Source organism: Mus pahari, chromosome 3, assembly GCF_900095145.1.
Source record: "Mus pahari chromosome 3, PAHARI_EIJ_v1.1, whole genome shotgun sequence".
NCBI classification, from domain to species: domain Eukaryota; kingdom Metazoa; phylum Chordata; class Mammalia; order Rodentia; family Muridae; genus Mus; species Mus pahari.
The window spans coordinates 16,490,509-16,513,985 of record NC_034592.1 but is presented as its reverse complement, the minus strand read 5'-3'; the positions used below and the strand labels follow the sequence as shown (position 1 = coordinate 16,513,985).

The 23,477-nt window shown below is 51.9% G+C and overlaps 1 protein-coding gene across 7 annotated transcripts in view; it reads left to right on the top strand.

Annotated features, from left to right (window-relative positions):
* Ntng2 (netrin G2) overlaps window positions 1–23,477 on the top strand; it is a 59,049-nt gene that overhangs the window by 17,156 nt on the left and 18,416 nt on the right. For all 7 annotated transcript variants that reach the window (XM_021192833.2, XM_029536755.1, XM_029536753.1 and 4 more), the window contains one exon: window positions 7,928–8,571. In XM_021192833.2, the coding sequence (XP_021048492.1) occupies window positions 7,928–8,571 (644 nt within the window). The remainder of the gene's footprint in view (window positions 1–7,927; window positions 8,572–23,477) is intronic.

The window sequence follows — 23,477 nt, the reverse complement described above, 5'->3', positions numbered from 1 at the left end:
CACAGGTGGAAAGGGAGCTAGAGGGAACCCCTGGAACCTGGGGAGACCCTGGTGAAGAAGGGGGGGCAGGCTCGGATCTGGGTTTGTACCAGTTAGTAAACAGGTTGCCTGAGATGCACACAGCCCTGGGTTCAATCCCCTACCCCGCATGAACTGGCCGTGCTGGTACACACCTGTCATCCTGGCTCTCAAAAGCGAGGCCAGAGGAGCAGGAGTCAAAGGTCAACCTGAACTACATAGGGTGTTTGAAGCCAGCTGGGATATGCAAGACCCTCTCTAAGAAAATGTCAGGAGGGTCAAGCTTGGTCTCATGAGGCCCCTCTCTCACCTTCTTCTAAAGATCTGGAAATTTTTGATAGCATCAATGAGAGAAAATAGGACCACAAAGGGTCCTGGAACAGGCACCATGGAGCATGCGCAAGATAGATAGTCTCTTCGAACAGAGCAATCCAGTCAGGCCTGCCTTTTTGTGGTAGTGAGCACCCAGTGTCTAGATATATGCAAATGTATAGGACCATCCTCTTCCGAGTCAGGGGCTCACATGTGTCTGCTTGGTAGGTGGTACACGGAAGGCCTGGCGCGCATTCATTGCATGTGGGGGCCGTACGGCTGGGTGCCAGGCACGCTTCAGAACTGGGAAAGAGTTTTCCCACCCCAAACATTCCTGGAAGTCTGGCTGTGGGAAGAATTCACATATGCCCAGGGCAAAGCAGAATGGAGCCTTTTTTTTTTTTTTTTTTAAAGACAATTTTAAGTTCTTGGAGAGATTAACCCTCATGTAGTCACTGCCTTGACAAAACTCATCGGCACTCCCTGTGGCTGCTCTGTTGATGGGGGAAGCCAGCCATGCCAGGCCGTGTCCCTGCAGGCCAGGCAGGGCAAGTCTGAACAGGGTCTAGCTCTCCACCTTGAGCCAGCAGGCCATGTCTTGGGTGTCTCAGCCTCACGCACAGCCCTGTGTCCTGAGGTACTCTGAAGGGCTGTTGGGGGTGTTTTTAGGGATGAGAAAGATGAAAACATTGCTAAAGTCAACAACCCCAAACAGACAGAAGGTCTTAGGGTTGGCATCTCCTCAGCTGCTGCCTGTGCCCGCAGTCCTACCTGGACAGGACTCTCATGCACATGTCGTAAAAGTCCCTGCTTGGTTGTTCAGTGGCTCTACATAAAGCCATTGCTGGGTGGTGTCTTAAGGTGAGGCTTGCTGGCCCCTGCTTTTCTGGGCTTTTACTCTTGCACATAGAAGGTTCTAGGAGGACAAAGGTGGGCAGGTTTGAAATGAAAGGCCTCCAGTTACCTTCTACCAAAGCTTCCCTGCACGGTGAAGGACCAAGAAGTGTTTTTGCTGACTTGGGCTAAAGCCAGAACAGGCTTGGAAGGTGGCCTGAGACTCTGGGTCCAAAATAGACCCGTGCCTTGGACACGGTCGCTAAGGCTGGGCCTGGGGCAAGAGGACAATCACTAAGACTCTGGAGGGCACGCTGCTGGGATAAAGCGTTGAGTACCAGGCCCAGAATGGACGGCTTGTCGTCCTCCCTGCCTGCAGAAGTGAGGGAACATGGGAGAATTGTCCCTACAGGGTAAGTCTCCCTGGACGACTGTCACTCTGAGTGGGTTTCTGCTGACTCGTGAGAGTGAAGCAGGTGACCTTGCTGTTGACTGGGGCAGAGGAAGAAGATGGGATAAATCAATGAACCCACAGAAGGATACGGAGAGCTAGCCAGAGAGAGGAGCTCAGAGGGGGAGGAGGGAGCCAGGGAGGCAGGGCAATCCGAATTAAGACCAGCAGCGAACACAATCTCCGTTTCCGGCTTGTTAATAATTCATCGCCAGTGCAACTTTTCTTACCAAGAAATAGGAAATAATTTGTTAGGGCGAATTCCCCCAGCACTTGGCTTTCTCCCTGCCACTGGGGAGGAGGCCATGGCTCTACTCCCTTCCTTCCACTCGGGGTGGGGGTGTGGGGGGCGGGGGAGTGAGGAATGTGAAACTTTGGGATAGCAGTGATGCACAGGTGCCTGGCTGCTCCCACTGTCAGTTCTGAGTAGGGAGACTGAGTAGAGAACCAGGCTCAACCCAAGATTACACGGCACTGCCGCTGGGGAATGGCACCCAGGAAGTCAGCGTGCTTCCTGCCTTCCTGCCTGGCCAGGCCAGGACAGTTTCTTCCCAAGTCCAAGGAGACGGGAAAGGCTGGCTTGACTGCCTTTGGGTTCCCCGCCTCCCCCTTAGTCTACCCCTAAATCCCAAGTCTTGTAAGAATAGTATTTGGTGTTGTGTCCCCTCATCTCAGCACCCCATACCCTGGGTTACTCCTTGGGAGTCTCCTGCCTCCCACCTGGGACACAAAGTATCTCCAGCCCCGCGCTGAGACTGACAGCTTGGCAGCCAAGTTCAAAAAGAGTCTGTCTGCTGCTGACTGTTCAGGGCCCGCCCGCACACCCAGTGGCAAAAACACGGGCTGTCTGCCTCTTGGGTGTGGGGTGTGTGGCACGGGCTGGGGGTGGCTGTGTCCTTTCCCTCTTGGGTAAATGGCAGATCCCTGACTTGTCCGAGCTGGGTATTAGGCACTGAAGACTCTGACCTCTGGAAAGCAAAGAGGTTGGGGCAGGGGCATACATGGTGGGCCAGGAATGGACATCTTGCCTACATCCAGCATCCCTGAACCTACATCACACAGACTCTCATCTTGTGGTATGCAGACAGGCTCTCACTGTGTAATCTGTCTGGCCTGGGGTCCTCTGTGTAGACAAGGTAGGCCTCAAAGCCTTTTCCTCACCCACTCTGTGTTCCTGAGACCCATACAAAACCAGAGGCTGAAGAGATAGCTCTGGGTTCACAAGCACCGGCTGACATTCCAGAAGATTCGGGTTTGATTCTCAGCACCACATGGAAGCTCCAAGCATCTGTAACTCCAATTCGAGGGTGCCGATATCTTCTTCTGGCTTCCATGGACAACAAGCGTGTGCATGGTCCACAGACATATATGTAGTCAAAACATCCACACACATAAACAAACTAACGATTGTAAAGGAAAGCTCAGTAGCCTGGAGGCGTGGGTCAGGGTTAGAACCCTGCGTGGTGCACACAAGTCCCCAAGTTCATCCTCAGCACCAGGAAGAAGGAGAGGAGGATGGGAGGGAGGAAAGGGGAAGGGAGAGAGAAAGGAAGGAAATCAGACTAATAAGAGAGAAGATGTATTTAGTTTAGGTCTTATGTGACATGTGTGCCCTCATAAAGACTAGGACAGGGTGAATCTGTGTGTTCTTAAAATAACTTAAAGTTTTATTTATTTACTCTTCTTGTGTGTATGTGAGTGCATGATGGGGGTGGGGCATGAGCTCTGTGGTGAGCTTGGAGGAGAATGTCCATGGAGTTGCTCTCTCCTTGCACCCTCCTGTGGGTTGTGGAGTTTAAAATCCGCTCCAGCAGTCTGGCACGGCAAATGCCTTCTTGTGCTGGTGTTCCTTGGGTGAGTGAGAAGATGACGCCATGGCACACCTTGAACACAGGCTGCCTGTGACCCGAGAGGCCTATGAAGAGCTTCACATGGCTAACCGTTCCCAGATGAGGGGTGCTCTGCCGGGTGACGGGTGACTTCCTGTTCCGTTATGCTTTTGACCTGGAGCTTGCCTGACATGTTTACCACCCGGACTCCAACTCCTGCCCTGGAAATAACAGAGGAGGCAAAATTGCTAGAGATGAAAGCGTCCAAATGTGCCACAAAACAGTTTATCTGCAGACTGCCCCGTCATGTTAGAGAGACCTGTCATGCCACCCTACCCCACCCTTGTGCCTGCGCTGCTGGTTCAGGGCTGCTGCACTGCCTACCTTCCAGGTGACTTGCTTGGGGTATGTGGACACCTGCTTGGGGTGTGTGGACACAGGGAAACTGCAGAGGTGCTGCGCTCAGTCTCCCCAGGATTCTCCAAGATCAGTCCCATCATATCCAGGGGAAGTGACACTGGGCCGGTATATACTCAATGACCATAGCAACAGCATCTGCCCCTGGCCCCGCCATCACCGTGATCCTCCGGGCTAGCTGTCACTAAAGCAGTCTGTGTTCAAGATGGTCTGTGTCCCCGTGTCCCTGGGTCCTCAGCATCTCCCAGCCTCTACCTTCATCTCCTTCCCACTCCAGCTGACATGCACAAATCGGCTGTGTACATCTGTCACTACTGTATGATACCATCTCCCTGATTTCTCATACACCATCTCACAGAACACAGGACAAGGAAATAGGACAAAAATAAATGAAAGAAAGAAACAAAGAAACAAACAAAGGAAGAAAGAAAGGGAAAGAGAGAGGAGAGAGAGAGAGAAAGAGAGGAAAAGGGGGGAAAAGAAATGTCTTCTTGGCCTAGAACGAGCCAGTCAGGCTCAGCTGCTGGTGAGCCCTGGGGATATTTCTTCCTCAGCCTCAGCGCTGGCCACCACAGTATTAGAGTTATAAGTGTGCTCTGATCTGGCTTTTTTTCTTTTTTAACTTTTTATTGATTCTTTGTGATTTTTGTTTGTTTTGTTTTTCGAGGCAGGGTTTCTTTGTATAGCCCTGGCTGTCCTGGAACTCACTCTGTAGACCAGGCTGGCCTCGAACTCAGAAATCCACCTGCCTCTGCCTCCCGAGTGCTGGGATTAAAGGCGTGTGTCACCATGCCCGGCTGATTTTTTGTGAATTTTACATCATGCACCTCAATCCCACTCATCTCCCTGTCCCTCCCTAACAAAAATTTTTTTTAAAAAAGAACAAAACCAAAGTTATCTCACCATGGAAGCTGCGATGTGTCACAGTGTGTCACACAGTACACCCTTTTGTGCACATATTTTTGCTTGCAAATGTTCATTGCAGTGAGTCATTGGTCTGGTTCAAGGCCTCCGGCTTCTGCTACACTGTCAACACTGGATCCTCACAGGAACTCCTCTTGGATACCCTGTTGTTGCCCTGTGCCATAGAGGTCCTGCAGCTTTGGATCTGCAGGACTGGCCCCTTTACACACTCCGGCAGGTTGTAGATGGGGTAGATGTTGGGTGGGACAGCTCAGAGCCCTGGATCAGGGCCTGGGAGGTAGCTGACTTTGTCAGCCCACCAGCTCTCCTGTACTTCTCCACCACCTGCAGCCCTCCACCACCAAGACCAGCTCTGTAGCATTGCTCCAGCTAGCATACCCAGTGCCACAGCCCGCAAGGTCACCTGGCTTTTGAGTCTCCAACTTAAGTCTCTGCAGCCAGCACTTTGCTGACTGAACCATGCCCCAAGAACCTAAAGCTTTGAAAATAAGAGGTGTGTGCACTCTTTTGGGAGTGCTAATCATTAAATGGTCAGAGAAGCAAGTGCTGGTTTTGAAAGCTTCAGCGCTTAGCTTGAGTTCCCTTCTGCAAGGTGCCCAAAACTTGTCCAGCGCTGGCTGTCCTTGTCGGACCACTTCATCTGGCTGTTTTCATTAACATGTAATCTGCTCTGTAGTCTTGGATACTAGAGACCCAGAAGGCTGGCAAAGCCACCATTGCCTCCTACTGTCCTCAGCTGTCCCACTTGGGTGGGGACAGGGCTGGCTGGAACTCCCTGGGAGGTCTCCCCAGTGTGACATGAAGAGCAAGCCAGTGCCTGAGCACACTTGTGTTCAGAAAGGAGCTGGCTCAGTGAGGACACAGCCCGTGCCTCCCTGGTGGTGCAGAGCGCGGAGGTTTTGGGGTGGCTGTGCGGGTGAAGAAGCTGGAAGGACTGTGCTGGCCGTGGCTTGGGATCATTCGCTGTGCTCATGGCTGGCAAAGCCTTCTCTGCAGCCGGCATGAGGCTGGGAAATACACAGGCTCATTCATTAGTGGCTCACCATCTGCTTCCCAGGGGCTGGGGTGGGGGCTGGCAGGGCCCTGCAGGTTGGGCAGCATGGGTCCTTAATCCGAGTGGAGTCCCCAGCCACTGGCAGAGCCCCTGTATCCATATTCAATGATAGGATGCCTGGAACAGCTGATGGCTTTGAGGAACCGTGTGTCCCCCACCCCCTAACCCAAGGACCAGTAGCAGGCTGGGGGTAGGTAAGGCAGGGGTCTGGAAAAGGATCCAGCGAAAGGTGCTGAGGTGGGGGATGTGTGTGTGTGTGACAGGAATATTGACAGTTAATATATGATGGGCAGACATTAATGCAATCACTGGGGGACCTGGTGACCTAGGAAAGGACATGGTTTTCAGAGGTAAGTGAGGTGGGTTAAAAAAAAAAAAGTTTGTGGAAGGCGTGTTTCTGAGGACACCCTGGAAAAGCCAGGGTCAGTAACACCTCTCTGAGCCCCTCCCACTTGGCTCACTAGGATGAACCTGCCAAGAGCTAACATCTCCAGTAAAGACATCAACTGTCCCACAGGTTCAAGACCAAGATGCTGGAGGTGTGATACAACTTCACTCCATGTGGTGATGTGGCCATCTCTACCTGTGTCTCATGGCCCTTCGTGTGTGTGTGTGAGTGTGTGTGTGTGGGTGTACGCGCACGCGCCCCTGGTGTTTCCGTGTGTGTTCCTTTTTCTGTCCTTACTCAGGGGCCTTTCCCGGAAGGAGAAGGACCACTGTAGGGCATCCATCAACTCTGTAAAGACTGTCTCAGAACACAGCCTATTGCCTTTAGAGGTTGCTGAGGGCTAGGCACTGACATATGAATTTGAGGGGATACGACTAAGCCTCGGCGCAGGCTCACTGCAGAAGAACAAGTGAATGGTAGAGTGCCCAGCCTGAGTCAGGCTGTCCCCCAGCTCTCTCATCCATGACAAGCTCTAAGGGTGTGTCTGCCAACCCAGTACACAAGCAGGTGCCCGCTCTGGGCTCCGTGTCTCCCCCATGCTACCTGGAGCAGATCGTGGAGGGGTGACCTCCTGGTCAGCCAGCTGCAGTCTGTTGCTTTCTCCTGGTCACTGGGCTTGTCACAGAGCCTGTCAGTCAGACTCTTCCCATTCAGGACTAGGTGTGAGACCAGTCACTGGTGGCCCAGCGTCACCAGTGAAAGTCACAAAAAGCTCCTCCGATGTCTTGTGATTTGTAAGACACTGAGGCAGTGTAGGGCTGGGGAAAGAAAAGAAACCGGGTGATAAGGAGAAAAACAGACCTGGAAGAGGGCGGGAAGAGGGAGGGTGAGAAAGGAGAGGGGTATGGAGAGGCACCTCCCAATCCTCTGAGGAGACCTGGTTTGTCTTGCCTTCCCTGGGCCTCAGTTTCCCATTCAGCAATTAGGTGCTATACTGGTGAGAAATTCTTTTACCCCAAGGTTTCAGGCCTCACCCATCCTCAGGGACAGGCAGGTGGGTGGACATTGGCACCACAGGGAGCCAACGACAGAGCTATTTTGGTGGGTCAGGGCTTTGTGGGTCCTGTCTCAGTGAATCCCTGAGCTACCTGTGCCCAGGCGCCCACAGAGCAGCCCTAGGCTGCCACACACCAGCCCTGGCTGGTGCTGTGGAGGATCAAAGCCCATGGCCAGTGGCTGACTGCAGTGTTGCTGGCTGGGGTGGCCAGGGGATGGTGGCAATGTGTCCACCCCCCTCAGGGGCCTCATGGCTCATTAGAGAGTGAGAGGTTTTTTAACTCAGAGCCAAGCTACTTTGTCTCTGCACAGACACCTGAAATATTCATCAAAGTGACCGTGTGGACTAGGGCCCTGTGAGGCTGTCAGTAACAAAGTCTGTTGTTTGTTAATTAATAGGCCTAGCATCTAGGACAGTTATGGGCTTATAGAACATGCAGTGGAAAGTGCAGAATACCTAAGACCACCCCCCCACACCCGATTATCTTACTATGTATCTGCTGTCGGTGAGGGTCAGGCACTTCACTCCTGCATCCAGGGCTTGCTGATGGCTAGCAAGTGTCCAGCCTAGCACAGGGCAAGCACACCATAGGCCCCTTCCACTGACCAGCATCTACTTCCTGACAGACTCCCTTCCTCTGCAGGAGAACCCCTACCTGTGCAGTAACGAGTGTGATGCCTCCAACCCCGACCTGGCCCACCCGCCCCGGCTTATGTTTGACAGGGAAGATGAGGGACTGGCCACCTACTGGCAAAGCGTCACATGGAGTCGCTACCCCAGTCCACTGGAGGCCAACATCACCCTCTCATGGAACAAGAGCGTGGAGTTGACAGACGACGTGGTGATGACTTTCGAGTATGGCCGGCCCACGGTCATGGTCCTCGAGAAGTCCCTGGACAATGGCCGCACCTGGCAGCCCTACCAGTTCTATGCAGAGGACTGCATGGAGGCCTTCGGCATGTCTGCCCGCCGTGCCCGAGACATGTCACCCTCCAGCGCCCACCGGGTGCTCTGCACCGAGGAGTACTCACGCTGGGCCGGGTCCAAGAAAGAGAAGCATGTGCGCTTTGAGGTAAGGGACCGCTTTGCCATCTTCGCCGGCCCTGACCTGCGTAACATGGACAACCTGTACACGAGGATGGAAAGCGCCAAGGGCCTCAAGGAGTTCTTCACCTTCACTGACCTGCGCATGCGCCTGCTGCGTCCTGCGCTGGGTGGCACCTACGTGCAGCGAGAGAACCTCTACAAGTACTTCTATGCCATTTCCAATATCGAAGTCATCGGCAGGTAAGGCCCAGGGTCACTGGGATGTCACTCGGGATGTCAGCTGTTTCCTGTAATGTTGTCTACCTGGTACCTGGCTGTCTCTAGGAATAGCTGGTTTTGAGGGATATTATATGCTATTTGAGATGCCACCTGGTTCTAGACATGTCACCTGTTACCTGGATGTCACCTGGTTCTAGGGATGTCACCTGGTTCCTGGGGGCGTTATCTGATCTCTGGGATGTCACCTGGTACCTGAATGTCTCCTGACACCTCCATTGTGTCTTGATTCCTGGAATGTTTATGTCAACCTGGTACCTAGGTATCACCTTGTTCTCAGGATGCCACCTGGCTTCAAGAAGTCACCTGGTGACTCATCAGATGTCACTTGGTGCTACATCAAAGTCTGCCTGTGCAGTCAAGATACCCAAGCTTTGCCATAATTGGGGGAGCTTCTCTGGGTGCTAAATGTCTGAGAGGGGAGAGGATTCCGCTCCATCCGGGAGCTTGTTCATTAATAGATACCATGCAGGCTTTACAAGAGGGCCTCACTCCCCAGCCACCTGTGGGATGGGGACACTGAATCTGCTTCCCTCGGCCTCCGCGTGTTTAGATGAGTCAGAGTTGGCAAAGAGCTCACAGCAGTGCCCAGCATGCAATAAATGCTTTAAAAAATATTGAATAAAATGAATGCTTGCCAAAGGAATGGCACCGGAGGCCTAGAGCAGGCTGGCAGAGCGCAGTGTGAGGCCTGAGGGTGTTGAGGGGGCCTTTGTATGTCTCCATCACGGGCTCTGTGTTGCCTAGGGTGTAGCCTCTGACATGGGGAAAAGCCATTAGCTGCCCCATGTGTCTGATTAGGGTGGTTTTTCTTCTTGCTATTGTTTTGCTTTTTTATTTTTGAGAAATTTATACACACAGACTGTATTTGCAACATCTCCACCCCGTTTACCTACCCCCACATCCCACTTTTAGAAGACACACAACATGCAAAACATGTATTTTCATATTTTGACCAGGATTGGGAAGAAGGGTGTGGAGGCGTGGAGCGAAGAAAGCCTGGAGCCAGTTCCCTCCCTCTGCCTGGAGTGTGATGGCCCAGTGGGGTGGGGTGGAGAATGTTGGTGAGGTGGGGTGGGGTGAGGTGAGGGAGTGGGGTGAGGTGGGGGCACTCTATTTCGGCTGTGTCTGCCTTTCCTTCTTGTTGGATGGAGACAGAGGTGAGCCAGTTAGGAAGTAGAGTCAGGTTCAAAACTGGCAGAAAGACAGAGGCAGGTGCACAGTTGCAGCCTGTTCTGTACCGGTCTCTGATGTATGGTTCTTACGTACTTGGGACAGGGCATCTCAAATCTGGAATGTTCTGGAAGCCACTGAAAGATGGCTCCCTCCAACCCCCACCCCCACCCCCATTACTGTGATAAGACTCAGATTTGGCTCTCAGCATCCACACGGTGACTCACAACCACCCATAACTCCAGTTCTAGGAGAGCTAATGCCCTCTTCCTACCTTCACGAACACATACATACAGACAGACAGGCAAAGCGTTTATATGCATAAAGATAAATAAACCTAAAAAAAGATTTTTAAAACCCCTGACAAGAGCAGCTTAAGGAAGAAAGTGTTTGCTTTGGTTCAGAGTTGTTCATCGTGGTGGAAAGATTAAAGGCAGAGCAGTGTTCCTCAACCCTCCTAATGCTGTGACCCTTAATACAGTTCCTCATGTTGTGGTGACCCCCACCCATAAATTTATTTTCTTTGCTACTTCATAGCTGTATTTTTCTACTGTTGTGACTTTTTATATAAATATCTGTGATTTCCAATAGTCTTAGGTGACTCCTGTGGAAGGAGATCCACCCCCAAGGGGATCGCACCCCACAGGTTGAGAACCAATGCTGTCTGTATATCATGTCCCAGTTAGGGGCTCATTGCCGAGAGCAATGTGTGCAGGCTGCTTCTTTGTCCAGGATCCCAGGCAAGGAGTGGCTGTCACTCATAGTGACATCTCAGGTAACATGAACAATATAATCCCCACAGGTGCTCACGGTGGTGTGCACCTTTAATTCCAGAACTCAGAAGGCAGAGGCAGGTGGGTCTCTGTGAGTTTGAGTCCAGTCTCATCTACGTAGGGAGTGTTGTCCATAGAGACCTTGTCTTAGAAAACAAAACAAAAAGATAATTCACACAGGTGATTCTAGACGTTGTCAAGCTGTTGACTTAACACATCAAAGACATCGTAGTAGGAAGCACGGGCCCACACATTTTAGCATTGATGTAGCAGCCATGTCCCCAAGCCCTCAGGACCCTAGCCTGCTTTCTTTGTCCATTGCTACAAGGGACCCTCATCTCCAATGTATACAAGATTCTGCCTTAGAGGTCTGTGGGCTCCCTCCTGTGATGGTGCCAGTCAGGGTCAGGATACACCTAGAGCCCCAGCAGGGTAACAGCCACGACTCCTGTAAGCTGAGGTTCAAGCCCAACCTCTCCACACTCCTCTCTAGCCCTCTCCTTTCCATCTGTGACAAGACTGGGGCCACTGGGAACCACCACCTCCGTGGAAGGGTGTCAGGGAGGAGAGGTGGCAGGGCAGTCGGCAGTCCCAGCACTCTTTTGGCATGCAGCCTTTGTGGGCACAGGGATTCTCTGTCATGGTGGCAAGAGCATGGCAATCAATTCACAGGAGAATAAGTACTCTTCAGGTGGCTGGTTGGCAGGAAAGCAGCAGCTTGGTTATCGATTAATTAGGTCTAGTTAGGTGGCATGAAGCAAGTGTGTGAGCCAACAGAGGGAGCCCCTGAAGTGTCCAGTGGTCTCAGGCTCTGGGCTTTCTCACCCCATGGCCCCTGCCTTCATTCCCCAACCTGCCAACAAAATAACAAATACCCTGCAAGTTGGAATTGAGGGTGGGAGAGCCCACAAGCCCAGGAGAGAATACCCAGTAAGCAGGTCCTGGTTCATGGCGCTCATTCTGCGCTCTCTGCCTCCTGTTTTCTCAGCTGAGCTAAATGTCAGCCAGCCAGGATTCCAGTCCAGTCCAGACCAGCCCAAGGTCAATCAAGCCTCACACAGCTTTCTCCAGTCTCCTGGTCTCCTGGGTTCCCATCCTAGCTCTGACTTCATCCCTCAGGGCTGAAGCAATATGGACCACGAGACAATATTCCCACCTCCTCTCCCAAGCCTCGAGGTCTTTGTTTTGCTGGTGGTCTCATGCTCTGCACGCATCAGCAATGGCATCTCCAAGGAGGGTCCAGATGGTTGGAGGGTGGGACCAGGAGGCAGAGGCACCTGGTGTGGTCCCCAGGAATAAGGAGCTAATACAGATGGGTACAAGGGGTGTGCTGAGCTGCGACAGGAGTGCACCTGAGTGAAATCCATCTGCCAGCACCCTGGGGTTCTGCCTCCCTGCCGCCCTGTCTCCAGGGGCCATTCCTGGAAGGTTGAAGGAGGTGGAAGCTATTTTCTCCACGTGTGGGGGAGCTCAGGTACAGAGTCTGGGCAGGAGAGGCTGGCTTGAAACTGCAGGGAATGTGGGCCAAAAACTGCAGTGGAGGAGGGAGATCATACAGACTCATGTGGAGCAGGGACATGCAGCCTGTCCCAGCAGCCCAAGTCTCACCCTACATCTCCAGGGGAGTTTTATAGGATAAGACCCACCACAAACTGGCTTTCACCTGGCAGGTATCAGAGGGGTCCTTGCAAAGCCCCTCCAGTGAGCTGGGGAGAAGGGAGTCTCCAGGACATGAGCTGCCAAATGGAAACTTGCCTGAGCCTCAGGCTCCTCATCTGCAGTATGGAGCCATAGGCATAATCTCCCCAGTGTGTGAGCTGCAGATGAAGGCATGGTGTTATAGTGCGGTGGCAGGGGAGAAAGGAGGCAGGGGCAAAGAAAAGGCTACTGGGGAAGATGTCCTGGTCACACCCAGCCGGGGTCTTAGCACCTAGAAAAGGCAAAGAGGTGCTTTTGGGTTAGCAGGGTTTGCAAGCCCAAAGGGCCCCCAGAGCTCAGAAGCACTGGAGAGAGGGACAGTGTCTTTGTCTTCAGAAGTAATGGGGAAGAGAGAAAAGCCTGTGGAGAAACGCAGCCAGGCCCTTGCAACCCAGCAGCAAAAGAGAGAGAAGGCACATGGTAGGCATGTGTGAATCTCTGACTCTTTAAGATACCAGCGTTGCTTCCCAAAGCCTTTGGATTCCCTGCAGTCCAGCACTGACAGCCCCAGGGCCCCCTTGCAGCTGTGGCAGCAGCCACACAGGCCCTTTGCAGGGCTGACACACTGTGGGTTGCTAGCCAACAAGTCAGTGAGTCAAAGTGAAGTGGGAAGCCACCCAGTTACCCAGAAAACTCTTAGAAGCTTCAAATAAATTGCCACACTGGGCCCTCATATACCAGTGGGCTCCCTACTCAGCGATCCTAATGCCAGGTATTGGCTGGGTTCTGTCCTCTTTTGCCCTGGAGGGGGCCAAAACCATTGAGAAGGAGGGGACCTACTTGATCCCAGGGCCCTCACTGAGCCTGTGAGCAGCTCTCTGTGGTCTCTGGGCCACATCCACCACGGTCTTCTCCTCCCTTGACCCCGCCCCCTCTCTTGCCTCCCTGCTTTTTTTTTTCATAAACCTCCTGTCCCTATTGATCGCCAGTAACTGGAGATGCAGTCACAGGACAAGAATAGCAATGTCAGAGAGAAGCAAACCTCTGCTGGGGCAGGCAGTGTGGGGGGTGGGGAGGGAAGGCATCTTTCCACTCACCCCGTGCCTCTGTCCCCCTGGACTCCCCACTGCAAACTGGGAAAAGAATCCCGGGAGGTTGTGGAGGATGGAGCTGACCCTCCCAATAGTGACCATCACCTACAAAGCAAGTCTCCAAGGCTAGTGGCCCCCCTGACACTTTCTGGGGTTTCCTCATTCAGCCCTGTCCCAGGAAGATCCTTGTCCCCATTTCATAAATGGGAAACTGAGGCCTAGAGGTTAAGAAATGGATGGAGCTGGGTGTGATAGTACACACCTTTAGTCCCAGTACTCAGGAGGCAGAGCCGTTTGATCTCTGAATTCCAAGCTATCGAGGGATACACGATACCCTAACCCAGAACAGCCAAGGCTATGTAGAGAGACTTTGTCTTAGAGAGAGAGAGAGAGAGAGAGAGAGAGAGAGAGAGAGAGAGAGAGAGAGAGAGCTAAGATGGAGGAAACAGAAACTTCTAAGTGTTGGTGAAGACTTAGAACAATCTGCATGGCTGATGGGAATGCCCAGCTCTGCTGAGGACAGTATGATGATGCCTGAAAATGTTGACTACAGAAAATGTTGAATACATGTGGCCCAGTGGTTCTCCTTCTGATCCACCAAAAAGAACTTAAAGCAAGGGCCTAACAGGCACCTATACACCGTGTTACATCAGCAGGTTCACCATAGCCAGTGATACAAACAGCCCAAGGGTCTTTTGGGAAATAGATAAATGCAAGGCAGTCTAGACATGTGTTGGAATATTATTCAGTCTTATAAAAGGAGAGAGCAGTGTGTGGTGGAGCACCTGTACAGTCCCTGCATTAGGAGATAAAGGAAGGATTCTGAGTTTAAGGCCAACCTGGGCTCTGTAGTGGGACTCTCTCTCTAAATGTGTGTGTGTGTGTGTGTGTGTGCTGAAATCACATGAAATCACAGCTAAGTGATGGAGCACTTGCCTACCACCTGGATTCTATCCTCAGAACCACACAAAAATGAAAATAGATAGATGGAGGGATGGGGACAGATGGGTATATGGATAGGTTGATGGATGGATGGGAGGACAGATGGATGGTTGGACAGGAAGATGTTTGGATTAGTGGATGGATAGGTGGGAAGACAAATGCTTGGATGGGTGGATGGATAGTTGGGTGGGTAGGTGGATAGGAGGACATTGATGGATGAATGGTGGATGGATAGATGGGTAGATGGATGGATGGGAGAACAGATGAATGGTGAATGTATGATGGATGGGTAAATGGACAGATGGGTGGATGGGTAGGTAAGTAGACAGATGAGTAGTGAGTGGATAGACAGAGAGGTAGATGAGTGGGTAGATAGAGAGGTAAGTGGGTGGACAGATAGAAAGGTAGATGAGTGGGTAGATAGAGAGGTAGGTGGGTGGGTAGATAGCTGTGTATGTAGACAGATGGGTGAGTGGGTAAGTGGATTGATAGCTGGCCTCCATATTGTACTGTCCAGGTAAAAGTCTGGTATAAGCCATTAGAACAAGAGAACTAACCTGTCTGTCCTCCTTCCCACCTCTGTAGAATGGAGACAGGAGCCATGAGGTTTAAATGAACTTGTCCCTGAAGGGAGTGTAGACATGCTCAGGCCTCTTGGAAGCAGGAGTCAGAACCAGCCATCATGGGCAACTGAAGGAGTCCTGGGTTGCAGGGAGCCGAAGGTTTTTCTCCCTGCATCTGTGGGCTCTTAGGCGGGCAGAGCATCTGAAGACTCAAAAAAGTGTGTTCTTAGAGTTTGCAAGTGAGGTCTGCTCAGGAAAGGGCCCACATGGAACCTCTGGCCAGTCTCTGGACAGACAATCTGGCTTCTGCTTTACCTCCTCTATTTATTTAGTGCATGCATTTGGTGTGCATGTGGTGCGATAAAAGACCCTGATAAAATATAGTGTGAAGGAGAGGGATTTCTTTTAGCTCACAAGTCAAGGCTAGCAACCCATCATAGTGGGAAGTCAACAGAAGCTTGGTCACATGACACCATAGTCAGGAAGCAGAGAAAGATGGGTGCGTGCTGCTTATGTAGTCCAAAATCCCTGCCCAAAGTGGTCCTGCCTGTAATCAAGATGGGTCTTCTCCCATTAGTGATAATCCCTCCCAAGCATCCTCAAAGCTATTGCTAGCCTTGGTAATTGTCCATAGGTGCCCAGAGTCTTGCTTCAAGCTGACAACACTCAACAGGCACAATCACTTATCTTTAACTGTCTCTCACACGCCCTCCTGGGTGTGTATAAGAGTTGTGTAGCAGAGCCAGGCTGAGTCATGTGTACAGGACCTGTGGGGTCCTGAGGCCCTCTGGCTGGTGGGTTCTGTTCATGCACTGGATGGGCTGGACTCACCCTTTGCAGGGGAGAACTGAAAGCCTTGGATTTGGCTGGGATTTCAGGACATTGGGAGTCTCACAGTTACTCTGAGGCTGGGCCTCTTGGGCTGTGTATATTGTAACTGTGGGCTCCCTAGCCCCTTGTTTCTGGAGTTCCCCTCTGACCTTTCTACCCCTTGTTAATTAACTGGCAGATTCTCGGGCACCACATTGACATTCATTGCTGTGTCAAAGTGCCACATCCCGGGACCTTGACGCCCCAGGAAGAGCTTTTCCATCTCACCTTTCCGACCAGACACTGAGGTGCCGGCTTCTCTGAGGCCTGGGGCAGTCTTTATGACATCGGGGCCTCCTCCTCTTTGCCTCTCTCTGAGTCTAGCCTGGTTTTCCCTCTGTCCTGCCATAGAGATTCTGAGCATGGGACTTAGGGCTCAGACTAACTCTATCCAAGATGGCGATGTCTTAATAAGTTAAGATGACCATGTGTCCATGGAAGTCATGTATCTGTGGGGTAATGGTGGAAGGATCCAAGGCATACTGTCACCTACAACCTGCTGGGTACGAGCAGGGCTTGCTGGTGGTGCTGACACCCTAAGAGGAAGGCTGTTGGGAGCAAAGTCACACAGGGGAACTGAACCAACAAAGGCACAGGACAACGCTGGAACCAACTGAGAGCTAGAGCCAGGTAGTCAGGGGGTGGCCTCCAAGTAGCAATTGGAGGCTAAATGGGGGAGGGGAGCCACTCCCAGCAAGAGCAGCAGGTGCAGAGGCCTTGTCTAAGATGGTGCAGGAGGCTCTAAAGGCTCAAGGACTCAGTGAGAGTAGCTGAGATGTGGTGAGGGGGCATAAGAGAGGAGTGTGGCAGGCAGAGCTGGGTGGCAGAGGTCCCTGAAGCTAACCACTGCTCCCTAGCAGTGGTTTTAGTCTGAGAAGAGGTGAGGTGGGGCTGTGAGCAGGCCTGGCCTGGCCTCTGATCTTAGTGACAAAGGCAAAGAAAGACTCAGCACGTGAGATCAAGCCCCATGGCAGCCATGACCGAGTCTGATGATGGAAGGTGGCCATGGAGCGGGCCACCTCAGGACAGCTTCTGTGGGGTGAAAAGAGTTGGTGGGAGTGAGCCGAGGAGGGCTTCCCACTCCTGGGTTTCTGACTTGAGGGGCCGTGAAGATGGGGATTTTAACTAGTCAAACAGGGGCAGCTGAAGGAAGAAGTTCCTGGAGGGAATTTTACAAACATATGTGTGCACATAATCTGTTTGTCTGTGCATGTGAGTGCACATGTGTGGGAAGGAAACCTTCGATCTTCGAAGGGACGGATATTCCTGGGGAAGGCAAAACACAGAGGTGTGGAGGTAGTTGCAGGTCCCAGAGAGAAGTGGTCCAAGGTGGGTTCACTCTCTGAGAACCTGCAGGTTAGCTCACATTGGTGCAGACTGTGCTGGGCTCGAGGGACGCAGTCACTGCAGCTGCAGGGACTGTCATCTGAGCATGGGAGGCTTTGTCTGGCTTCCTAATGGGTAACAAGATTTATCAGTGGGACTGCAGAGGTGATGTATATCAGGGCACTTAATAGAAAAGGGCTTGCACAGAAGCCCAAATTTGATTTAGCCAATTAACTCAATTGCTGGCCATCCGCTCCAGGAGGAGCTGCAGCCCACATCTGTCCCTGTTACCTTGGCATCACTCAGCCTGTCTGCTCACGGCGGCCCCTCTGCCTGCAGTGTAACGTCCCCCTCCTCCACAGGCACTCAGGTCTTGATTGGCAGTGTTCTTCAGACCCAGTCTCAGGTCCCCCAAGCCCTGAGACTTCTGTTTAGTTGGTTTGCTTCAGCTCACTGTGGTCATGGTCACAGATGCATTATGCCCTCTGACCACTTGGGTCCTTCAGCTTCTCTCCTGACTTTTCTCTTCAGATGGCCTGTCCCCAATATCACAGAGCCCACCAAAGACTCAGATTTCCCACCCACCAGTGGCCCAAGGCCAAGGTCATGGGTCTCCTTAACCTGGGTTCAAACTGGGACAGTGGTGGGAATTAACACAACCTTGAGGCCTACCCCGCCCTCCACCCAGCCACACCCCTGGCCCTATAGACCTCAGGAAAGAAGTGTCCTAATGGCCACTCTTCCTTTGTCCCTCGGAGCTGTCACCTAGCCAGCCAGTGTAGAGTTGGAATCTGCCCTGTGATAACCAAAGGCCCATCAAGATTTTCCCCAGCTGGGCAGTGGTGGCACACGCCTTAAATCCCAGCACTTGGGAGGCAGAGGCAGGCAGATTTCTGAGTTTGCTATTCAGAGAAATCCTGTCTTGAAAAACCAAAAAGAAAAAAAAAAAAAGATTTTCCCCAAATAGAAGAGGAATGTTCCTCTTGGCGAGAAAGAGAAAGGCACTGCTCGCTGCCTTAAAGCACGAGCTTTGCTTCCAACTTTGTTATTAGAACCCATAACTGTGGCCTTGGCTGACCTCCTGTGTGACAACAGGTGGCCATTTGGGGACAGAACAGGTTTTGGGGACCAATTATGCAGAACCCCTTCTGCAGTGAGTTGCTTCAGGAGGAGACAGGATGAGCTCCCCCCTGCTTCCCACACAGGCACCCCATTTGGGAGATGTATGATCCCCTTGGGGCTCAGTCTTTGTGGGGAGTCAGACCTGGGTCTCCATCCTGCCTATCTCCAGCACCCCTTGTTCCATGCTCACCCAAACTCCCTGCAGCCTCCTCTTTGCCCCAAGGAGCAGGTGACATCACTCACTGGCTTGGGAGCTGACCTACATTTCGCAGCCCTCCCGTCTGGGAGTCGCTCCAACACCTGCTTCTCTTGCCCAGAGGAGAGCAGGGCCGGCTCACGATTTTTGTGACACACTGGTGCCAGGCTGGGGCCCAGATGGTGCCCCTACTGGTAACTCCTGGGCATCGCCTGCCCCTCCCCGCTGGGCAGGGCACGCTCAGGCCTGGCACAGGCCAGAGCCCCCGTGGTCCTCCATGTGGCTGTCAGACACCCAGCTGGGTCTGCCACGTGTCCAGAGAGCTAGGCTTGTCTGGTGTATGCCTTCCCTGGGAGGTGAACCTGGCCCTGCCTTGGAAATGTTACATTCTCCAGGGGCTGACTAGGGACCTGTCAGCTCCAGAGAAAGACGAGGGAGGCAAGAGCACAGAGACCCTGCAGGCTGTGGGAGACATCAGGGCTAGGTCTAGCAGGTGAGTGGGTGCACCCTACAGGAAGCGGAGGGGGCGGGGGCACAGGTCAGAGCAGAGGGCATGTCTTGGCCACATGGTAAGCCAGGGTGGCAGGTGAGAAACAGAACATCTCAGGTTGGAGCTTTAGATGAACAGGAAATAGTGCTTAGTCTCTGGCACGCAATTATGTGAACAGAAAGCATTCATTATTTATGTAAAAGTCAAATACAACCTGGAATCCTGCATTCTTGCTGTTTTTGACACAGAGTCCTCCTGTGTCACCGAGGCTGGCTTCAAACCTTTGACTGAAGCCACCCTCTTGTCTCTTGGATAGCAAGGAGACCAGGCATGCCTCATAGCTCGCAGCCGGCAACCAGCATCTTCACTCACCGTGTATTCTCCGCAGAGGCTCAGGGCTCCATATGGAAGGGATTTCAAGAGATTAGAAGCTATGTCCTCCACCCTATAGGGGACCCTAAAGACCTCAAGCCAGTCACATCTGCTTTGATGTCTGCTGGCCACTGAGACATGGGGCTATCCCTCGGGGCCACCGGGAAAGGCTGGAAAGTACAGCTTTCTCACCCCACTGGCCTTTGTGCTTGTTGGCTGTCAACCATAGCAAATGTTACTTTCCTGAGCCCAGCGCTCTCCATAGACATGCCTATCTTCTCCCATAGTAAGAGCCTGCTGCTAGGTCCACAGGCCACTGGCTACCCAGACACCATGTTTGCTCAGCTCCGGGGCCTCTCCTCCCTCTCTGCTCCCACCCTCCTCCCTCTCCTGGGTAGCCAGGCAGTATGTTAGGCACTTAGGAAAATTTAATGACAAGACTGAAAATCCAAGGTCTGATTCAACCACTCCTTTCATAACTGAGACCCAGAGAAATAACTCTTCAAGGTCACACAGCAAATGAACCCCAAGGTCTGGGCCAGAAGATAGCTGCTGCATCAGCATGGAGAGAGCGGCCCTCCTCCCCCAACCCCTGCTATCCTAGTGGTGTGGATGGGTATGGCGTATCCACCTGCCCCTGGCAGTGTGGGCTGGCCCACCCCACACTGTCCTTTCATGATTAAATAATTTATTCTGATGGCTGAGCCGAGAAGAACTTAGTAGTAGGAAAGGCAGCCTGGGCCAAAGTTTTCTGGTGAACTGGTTTTCAAGGTCAAAATCGGTGAAGAGACCCTTGGGAGAAAAGATTCCTCCATGAAGAAGAACCATGTGAACCAAGAGTGTAGCCGGGGACCTGGGGCCACCCACAGGGTGTAGACAAGAGCCCTGCCTGGAGGTCCTGCTCAGAGAGGCCAGGCCTCACAACTCCTCCACAGCCCTCTGCTGCCCCCCAGAGACCTGAGTGCTGGCCGTGACCTATGGAGTCCCTGCCTTCTCACACAGGAGGTGGGACCTTGTGGGTATTCTCCGGATTTGGTTAATAATGCAGGTGCTGGTGGGTAGCAAGGCTTCGAGTTACTCACGTGCTTGCTTATTTATTTTCCTTACTTCATCTCCCAAGGGTCTCCTAGATTAGAAAAGGAAATTCACAGGACAAAGGCCTGAGCTAGGGGAAGAATGTGTCTGTGTCTGGGGTGGGGCCGCGCAGGGCAGGGCAGGTGCACTTCTGGGAGCTTGTGTCCCTTCGAGAGCCAATTGGACCTCGGGCCACGACTCGGATGCCAGCATGTCTGGTCGCCCTGATAACCCAGACATAAAGGGAATCTGTGTTCCCATCATACAGATGTGCAAACGGAAACCCAGATGGACTGATAACGTGTGCACCTGGGCTGGGCAGAAGCCCTGCCCACTGCTGTGCTTCCCCCACCCCGCCATGTCTACCTGGGCTCTAAGGCATTGGGAGTTCAGTCATAGAGAGCAGCTGTGGGTCTGGCTGATGTCAGAACTTCTTTCCAGGCCTCAGTTTCCCCATCTGCATGTTTGGGTGGGAGTAGGTTGCAAGAGCTTATAGGGTGGTTTTCACACAAAGTGGGAGCTTCAGGGCCAGCTGTCTTCGGAGACTGGAGAGAACAAGGCTCTGTTGAAGCAGATGTTGCCAGTGGACTATTCTGGGGTCCCTGTCACTCCCCTGACCCACCCACATGCACGCTGTTCATTCACTGACCTGAGCTCTCCTGAATGGAGTTCACCTACCGGACATGCATGCACCCGTTTAAAGTGGGCTTCAGTTCCCCTAACGACTCATAGAGGTCTAGAAAAAAAAAAAAAAAAAGGAGAAGAAAAAAGAGAAAAACAGGTTTAGGGGCTGGAGAGATGATGGTTCAGCGGTTAAGAGCACTGACTGCTCTTCCAGAGGTCCTGAGTTCAATTCCCAGCAACCACATGGTGGCTCACAACCATCTGTAATGGGATCAGATGCCCTCTTCTGGTGTGTCTGAAGACAGCTACAGTGTACTCATATGCATTAAATAAATAAGTCTAGAAAAAAAAAAAGTAGAAAAACCATAGTGGGCTGGTGAGGTGGCACCGGCCATGAAGCCTAACAGTGTGACTTCTGTCCCTGGGTTGCGCATGGCAAAAGGAGAAAACTGACTTCTGATTTTTGTTTTGTTTTGTTTTTTGTTTTGTTTGGTTGGTTGGTTGGTTGGTTTTTTGAGACAGGGTTTCTCTGTATAGCCCTGGCTGTCCTGGAACTCACTTTGTAGACTAGGCTGGCCTCGAACACAGAAATTTGCCTGCCTCTGCCTCCCTAGTGCTGGGATTAAAGGCATGCGCCACCATGCCCGGCGAAAACTCACTTTTGAAAGCTGTTCTCTGGCCTCCACACATGTTTTGTGACATTTGCACACACAAAATAAATAAATGTAATGTTAAAGTTTTCAACCTCAGCTACATAGGGAGTTTGAGGCTAGCCTGGGTTATATGAGACCATAAAAAACAATACTCAGCCAGGTAGTGGTGGCACGTGCCTTTGATCCCAGGACTCAGGAGGCAGAGGCAGGCTGATCTCTGAGTTGGAACAAATTCCAGGACAGAGAAACACTGTCTGGAAAAAACAAAATACAAAAAGGAAAAAAGAAACACTGCCCCCCATAAGGTCTCTCTACATAGACCCAGCAGGACTGAAACTCACTATGTAACTATGTAGCCCAGGCTGACCTAGAACTCACAGTGTGTGCCAGCACGCCTGAAAATTTTTGGACATCTTCACCACCTAGGAGGAAATACTGCTGCCCCATGATCCCCTCCCTCCCCATCAGCCCAGTCAACTACTACAACTGCTTTCTCTCTGAGCAGGCTGGCGCTAAGGACAGTTAGTGGCAACTGACTTATACATTGTATCTGACTTAGACCGCTAAGGACAGTTAGTGGCAACTGACTTATACATTGTATCTGACTTAGGCCGCTAAGGACAGTTAGTGGCAACTGACTTATACATTGTATCTGACTTATTTTGCTTAGCATGTTTTCAAGGTTCATCCATGAGCACATGAACCAGCATTTCCTTCCTTTTATGACAGAATAATACTCTATTCTATGTATATGCTGCCTATTTACATTAAGTACCTGTAAATAGGTATGGGTGGTCCCCAGCTTTGGGGTACAGGCTCAATTTCTCTTGCATGTGTATCCTAGAGCTAGGAGGACTATGTTTAACCTTCGACCTCATGCATTATCTCCCTGAATTGCCTCATGCACCCAACCATAGGAAACAGCTGTGAATGGTGTTTTGGGGAATGTGATTGAGAGTCATAGCAGGCTGATAAGAAACATGGCTACAAGGTGCCTCAATGAAGAAGTGACATTGTTGTTCAACTTGCCACAACTTGTGTTAGCTTTGGGAAAGGGTCAAGAGCCTTGAAGCAGGGGCCAGACAGAAGAAACATGGCCCAGAGGATAGCAAGATCAGAACTTAGGCTAGACAGAAGTAGAGAGAGATGTCTTAGCTAGGGTTTTACTGCTGTGAACAGACACCATGACCAAGGCAACTCTTATAAGGACAACATTTAACCAGGCTTACAGGTTCAGAGGTTCAGTCCATTATCATCAAGGCAAGAGCATGGTAGCATCCAGGCAGGCATGGTGCAGGAGGATCTGAGAGTTCTACATCTTCATCTGAAGACTAGGAGAAGACTGGCTCCCATGTGGTTAGGACAAGGGTCTTAAAACCCACACCCACCATGACACGCTTCCTCCAACAAGGCCACACCTCCTAATAGTGCCACTCCCTGAGCCAAATATAAACCACCACAGAGAGTGAAGGAGGAGAGGAGCCAGTGAAGTTCCTCCACTGTATCCCAACACAGAGAGGCAATGTCATCCAGAAGTACTTGCAAAATCAAGAGAATAAGGACCTAGCCATGGTGGCACACGCCTTTAATCACAGCACTCGGGAGGCAGAGGCTGGCGAATCTCTGAGTTTGAGGTCAGCCTGGTCTACAGAGTGAGTTCAGGACAGCCAAGGCTATACAGAGAAACTCTGTCTCGAAAAACCAAAATAGAGAGAGGGAAAGAGAGAGAGAGAGAGAGAGAGAGAGAGAGAGAGAGAGAGAGAGAGAAGAGAGAAGAGAGAAGAGAGAAGAGAGAGAGGAGCCTCTGCCATTAGCTTGCATGATATGGACCACTAGTCCTTGGATAGCCTCCTTACATCAGCCAAGGCACTCCAGGTCTTCATGGCACTGATAAGATCAAGATGCCTGGGCTGGTGAGATGGCTCAGTGGGTAAGAGTACCTGACTGCTCTTCCGAAGGTCCG